The 6,509-nt window shown below is 41.1% G+C and overlaps 1 protein-coding gene across 1 annotated transcript; it reads left to right on the top strand.

Annotated features, from left to right (window-relative positions):
- The first annotated feature begins 3,562 nt into the window (after positions 1–3,562).
- On the top strand, positions 3,563–5,998 carry LOC104116581 (lecithin-cholesterol acyltransferase-like 1). The gene is made up of 2 exons (XM_009627467.4): positions 3,563–4,054; positions 5,014–5,998. Exons 1-2 carry the CDS (start codon positions 3,672–3,674, stop codon positions 5,930–5,932), a joined length of 1,302 nt encoding a protein of 433 aa, XP_009625762.1. The 5' UTR covers positions 3,563–3,671; the 3' UTR covers positions 5,933–5,998.
- Positions 5,999–6,509: the final 511 nt, after the last annotated feature.

The raw sequence follows: 6,509 nt of genomic DNA, 5'->3' as shown, positions 1-6,509 counted from the left end.
AGTCATCCTTAGACTTTTGCAAAGGGAGTTTCAGACTTTTTGGATTGAATAGTGCCTGGTGATTTAAAGGAAAATGTTGGGCAGAAGTAGGCATTTCAGTTGCCCGTTCTGCGGCCGCAGAACCTCTCTGCGGACCGTAGAATGGTCGCAAAGTGAGGCAGTTTTCTGGGACATTTTTGATGTAGATTTCGCGGCTATTTCTGCGATCGCATAACCGTTTTGCGGGCCACACTTTGGTCGCACAGTCATCCTTAGACTCTTACGAAGGGAGTTTCGGACTTTTTGGATTGAATAGTGCCTGGTGATTTAAAGGAAAATGTTGGGCAGAAGTAGGCATTTTTGTGCCCCGTTCTGCGGCCGCAGAACCACTCTACAAACCGCAGATTTGTCGCGGAGTGAGGCAGTTTTTTGGGGCATTTTTGATGTCGATTTCGCGGCAATTTCTGCGGTCGCATAACCATTTTGCGGGACGCGCTTTGGTCGCACACACATCCTTAGACTTTTTCGAAGGGAGGTTCAGGCTTTTTAGATTGAATAGTGCCTGGTGAATTAAAGGAAAATGTTGGGCAGAAGTAGGCATTTATGTGAACCGTTCTGCCGCCGCAGAACCTCTCCTTGGACTGCAGAATGGTCGTAGAGTGAGGCAGTTTTCTGGGGAGTTTTTGATGTCGATTTCGCGGCTATTTTTGCGATAGAATAACTGTTTCGCGGGCTGCACTTTGGTCGCACAATCATCCTTAGACTTTTGCGAAGTGAGGTTCGGACTTTTTGATTAAATAGTGCCTGGTGATTTAAAGGGAAATGTTGGGCAGAAGTAGGCATTTCAGTGGCCCGTTTTGTTGCCGCAGAACCTCTCTACGGACCGCATAATTGTCACAAAGTGAGGCAGTTTTCTGGGGCATTTTTTATGTCGATTTCGCGGCTATTTCTGCGATCGCATAACCGTTTCGCAGCCCGCACTTTGGTCGCACAGTCACGAAGGGAGGTTCGGACTTTTTGGATTGAATAGTGCCTGGTGATTTAAAGGAAAATGTTGGGCAGAAGTAGGCATTTTTGTGCCCCGTTCTGTGGCCGCAGAACCACTCTACAGACCGCAGATTGGTCGCGGAGTGAGGCAATTTTTTGGGGCGTTTTTGATGTCGATTTCGCGGCAATTTCTGCGATCGCATAACCATTTTGCGGGACGCGCTTTGGTCGCACACACATCCTTAGACTTTTTCGAAGGGAGGTTCAGACTTTTTGGATTGAATAGTGCCTGGTGATTTAAAGGAAAATGTTGGGCAGAAGTAGGCATTTCAGTGGCCCGTTTTGCTGCCGCAGAACCTCTCTACGGACCGCATAATTGTCACAAAGTGAGGCAGTTTTCTGGGGCATTTTTGATGTCGATTTCGCGGCTATTTCTGCGATCGCATAACCGTTTCGCAGCCCGCACTTTGGTCGCACAGTCATCCTTAGACTTTTACGAAGGGAGGTTCGGACTTTTTGGATTGAATAGTGCCTGGTGATTTAAAGGAAAATGTTGGGCAGAAGTAGGCATTTCTGTGCCCCGTACTGCGGCCGCAGAACCACTCTTCGGATCGCAGAATGGTCGTAGAGTGAGGCAGTTTTTCAGGGGCATTTTTTATGTCGATTTCACGGATATTTTTACGATCGCGTAACCGTTTCGCGGGCCGCACTCTGGTCGCATAGTCATCCTTAGACTTTTGCAAAGGGAGTTTCAGACTTTTTGGATTGAATAGTGCCTGGTGATTTAAAGGAAAATGTTGGGCAGAAGTAGGCATTTCAGTTGCCCGTTCTGCGGCCGCAGAACCTCTCTGCGGACCGTAGAATGGTCGCAAAGTGAGGCAGTTTTCTGGGACAATTTTTGATGTAGATTTCGCGGCTATTTCTGCGATCGCATAACCGTTTTGCGGGCCACACTTTGGTCGCACAGTCATCCTTAGACTTTTACGAAGGGAGGTTCGGATTTTTTGGATTGAATAGTGCCTGGTGATTTAAAGGAAAATGTTGGGCAGAAGTAGGTATTTTTGTGCCCCGTTCTGCGGCCGCAGAACCACTCTACAGACCGCAGATTGGTCGCGGAGTGAGGCAGTTTTTTGGGGCATTTTTGATGTCGATTTCGCGGCAATTTCTGCGGTCGCATAACCATTTTGCGGGACGCGCTTTGGTCGCACACACATCCTTAGACTTTTTCGAAGGGAGGTTCAGACTTTTTGGATTGAATAGTGCCTGGTGATTTAAAGGAAAATGTTGGGCAGAAGTAGGCATTTATGTGAACCGTTCTGCGGCCGCAGAACCTCTCCGTGGACTGCAGAATGGTCGTAGAGTGAGGCAGTTTTCTGGGGAGTTTTTGATGTCGATTTCGCGGCTATTTTTGCGATAGAATAACTGTTTCGCGGACTGCACTTTGGTCGCACAATCATCCTTAGACTTTTGCGAAGTGAGGTTCGGACTTTTTGATTAAATAGTGCCTGGTGATTTAAAGGGAAATGTTGGGTAGAAGTAGGCATTTCAGTGGCCCGTTTTGTTGCCGCAGAACCTCTCTACGGACCGCATAATTGTCACAAAGTGAGGCAGTTTTCTGGGGCATTTTTGATGTCGATTTCGCGGCTATTTCTGCGATCGCATAACCGTTTCGCAGCCCGCACTTTGGTCGCACAGTCATCCTTAGCCATTTACGAAGGGAGGTTAGGACTTTTTGGATTGAATAGTGCCTGGTGATTTAAAGGAAAATGTTGGGCAGAAGTAGGCATTTTTGTGCCCCGTAATAACATGTCCCTTCTACCTATATAGATCGGTTTTTCTATCTTGCATATTGCTTTATTAGACTTTTTCGTTCATTGTATAGACCGATCCAGACCATCTAACAGATGAAGCACGCATAATTTCTTTTTACGAGGACCTGCTATGATTTGTACAAATAGGATCTTTTAGTATTACCGTTTAAGTTTTGACCTCATTAAAAAACAGTTTTGCAAAAATATGTGTCAAAATCCTGACAGTCACAAGTAATGGCGATCCATCTAATTTCTGGCCAAATCCTGAAGGATCGCTAGGATTCTTTTAGGATTTGTGGTTGAATTCCTGGGGATCCGTAAGGATTTGTGGTCAAATCTTGATGAATCAGTATAACTTGCCGTGTAGAAATTAACTGAAATATTTTTGCTTCAAAATTAAGTTATTGACACCAAATTTGATATACTCACTATGTTAAGCTCAACCTAACAATATTTGATGGTTAGATTCAATGCAAACTTTAAAAATCAATATACCAAACTTTGTCAAACTCAACCCAACAATTGTGTCTACAATTTTCTTCGTTCAAATCAATCCAACCACAAATAAGCAATGAGTTGGATATATTGAAAGGAGGAAGAAGAAGGAGCAGGAGTTTCTGGCGGGAGTCTAAAATTGTTAATGTTTGTTAACAGGGACACCCAACGTAAATTCTTGCTTGCATTTTGCGGAGTATCCTTGTGGCCCTCCAATCAGCACTGATGGAGGCCCAAAGTGAAGTCCCAAAAAGCCCATTATGCAACTAAACACGTCAACACATTATCCACCACAAAGACAATGAACAAGTAATCTCCATATCATAATCCAATCATAATGGGCATAGACAACTTCCTCTCTGTTCCTTCTGAACTTGAAAGCATTCAACTTTGTTAGTCATGAAAGTCATAGACATATCCATGATCATAGTTTCAACGGCTATGATGTTGTACACTTGTCAATCAACTGCAAACCTCCACCCTCTGATATTAGTACCAGGAGCTGGTGGGAACCAGTTTGAAGCAAGATTGACCAAAGAGTACAAGCCTACAAGCTTGGTGTGCAACAGATGGTACCCATTAAAGAAAGATTTTGAAGGTTGGTTTAGGATATGGTTTGATCCAAGTGTACTTTTGGCACCCTTTACCAAGTGTTTTAATCAGAGGATGAAGCTTTACTATGACACTGACTTAGATGATTATTATAATGCTCCTGGTGTGCAGACTAGAGTTAGACACTTTGGTTCTACTACGTCACTTCTTTATCTTGATCCTAATCTCAAGTAAGTTCCCACTTATTGTCCTTATTTAGAATTATGAGCATACATTATACTTCTGAGTTTTAGTTGATTATAAAGGTTAATCATGAGTATTATTTTGACAGTAGAAAATGGTTAATTTAATGGCTGACAAATTTCTATTTGATAATGAATGCAAGCTATAATTATGATAAGTTACCGGTATAGCTTTGTTTACCCGTAAAACGGTAGAAGTAAATTTATTACGTAATTTATAGACAAACAAACTTATTTGATCCAAAAAATGATAAAAAGATAAAATAAACATTAAGATTAGCAATTGAAGTTGAAGAAAATGACAAGCCTGGCTCCTAATGCGTTCGAGCACAAAAGTGAAAGTAAGGACAAAGTGCAAGTAAAGCTGCTTAATTGAGAGCAAAAGTAATTAAATAAAACTTTTGTATGCTGAGAATTTCGTGTCCTTAAAATGGGTGTTGAGCCTGCTATTTATAGCTTTATATAGGGAAACAAGATCCTAGGATCAAGCTCCTCTTAAATAATAATAAAAAAGTCATTGATGAATATGTAACGGCAGACCATGAAATCAAATATTCTTTGTAGCGATCGCTCATTTAATATTAGAGACTATCTGATGGCAAACCCTTGATCTCTTCCCGTTAACTACGCTACTTTCGGGATTTATCACGATGTCCGGTATTGGTTGTTGCCTGACTTGCCTTTTTCTTACCTTCGATTTCACCTGTCATGATACCATTCGACCATTGTTATAAAGCAATTTTACCCCATACCACCTTTATTCCCAAGTGACACCTAATTTACTAGCTAAATTGCACATTAGGCACGTAAGTAGTTGGAATGATAACCTGAACTTCAGTTCAATTTATTAAAAAGTTTTATAATCATAAAGTGTAAAAAAATAACTTCAGTCAAATAAAACATTTGTGTAGTTTTCATGAACGACTTAAAAGGAACACGTTTTGCAGGAAAATTACAGAATATATGGCGCCCCTCGTGAACGCTTTGCAACAATTAGGCTATAGAGATGGCAGAAACCTCTTTGGAGCACCGTATGATTTTCGTTATGGTTTAGCTGCTGAAGGTCATCCTAGTCATGTTGGTACCAAATTCCTCATGGATCTAAAACAAGTAATAGAAACTGCAAGCAATTCAAATGCAGGAAAACCTGTAATTCTTCTTTCACACAGCTTAGGAGGGCTATTTATCCTCCAACTACTCAACCGAAATCCGGAATCCTGGAGCCAAAAATACATCAAACATTTCATAGCATTGTCCGCACCCTGGGGAGGCACAGTTGAGCAGATGGTCACTTTTGCTTCAGGGAATACACTTGGAGTGCCTTTAGTCAATCCATTGCTAGTAAGGGAAGAACAGAGGAGTTCTGAAAGTAACATGTGGATTTTGCCTTCTCCAAAAGTATTTGGGACCACAAGACCACTTGTTATTACTCCGAATGCTGCATACTCAGCTCATGATATCCCGAAATTCTTCAAGGATATCGGCTTCTCTCAGGGTGTTTTGCCTTACACATCGCGTATTCTGCCCCTGCTCGAGAACTTAACTGCGCCTCAAGTGCCCGTCACTTGCATAATTGGCAGTGGAGTTAAGACTCCGGAGACGTTGTTCTATGGAGATGGCGACTTCGATAAGCGGCCTGAGATAGTGTATGGGGATGGAGATGGCACGGTGAATATGTTAAGCTTGTTGGCTATTGAATCAAATTGGGCTAACAATAGTCACCAACCCCTTAAAGTGACCAAGTTACAAGGGGTTTCTCATTCAGATATACTAAAAGATGATATTGCACTTGAGAAAATAGTTGAAGAGATCTCTTGTATTAATTCTGCGAATGCTACTGGCATTTCACTAGTTTCAAAAGCTTGATCATGATAAGTAATGTCTCTTATTTGTTCTTCCCTTTCTTAAATAAAGTCAAACCTCTCTATAACAGTTTCATTTGTTCCGATATTTTCTGGCTGGTATAGTAAAGTGGTGTTACAGAGGGCACATATTATAACATAACATAAAAATCGATTCCGAATTTTTTTTGGCTTTTATAGTGAATGACTGTTATATAGAGATATTATTATAGAGAGGTCCGACTGTATAATATAATATTTAGGAAAGTTTAAATCAGGATTACTCTCTGTAGTGTATGTATCATCAATTAGTTCTTTGATTAATAAAGAAAAATAACAGGACAAAACATTTGTAATTGCAAAAGTCCTCAAATTTTATATCCCTGCCTCTAATCTCTTGAGAGTTTATTCAACTATTATGTGGTGCCTTCATGAGATATCATAGAAGAGCAATGTAAACCAAAATTACTTTCCGCCACCTGAAGGATCCCCTTATGCAATTTGCCTAATTAAAGAGAGCAATAATTACAAGAAAACCAACTTGGTGCCCATAGAATTGAAATTAAAGATGTAAAGAATGAACCCAAAAAAAATCACCTATT

This window comes from Nicotiana tomentosiformis, chromosome 11, assembly GCF_000390325.3.
Source record: "Nicotiana tomentosiformis chromosome 11, ASM39032v3, whole genome shotgun sequence".
NCBI classification, from domain to species: Eukaryota; Viridiplantae; Streptophyta; class Magnoliopsida; order Solanales; family Solanaceae; genus Nicotiana; species Nicotiana tomentosiformis.
The sequence above is the reverse complement of the archived record's forward strand: the minus strand, read 5'-3'. Positions and strand labels throughout refer to the sequence as shown.

Coding starts and splice junctions, on each gene's coding strand:
- LOC104116581 (XM_009627467.4), top strand. CDS start 3,672: ATGAAAGTCATAGACATATCCATGATCATAGTTTCAACGGCTATGATG. Junction 4,055..5,013: donor TATCTTGATCCTAATCTCAA/GTAAGTTCCCAC, acceptor CACGTTTTGCAG/GAAAATTACAGAATATATGG.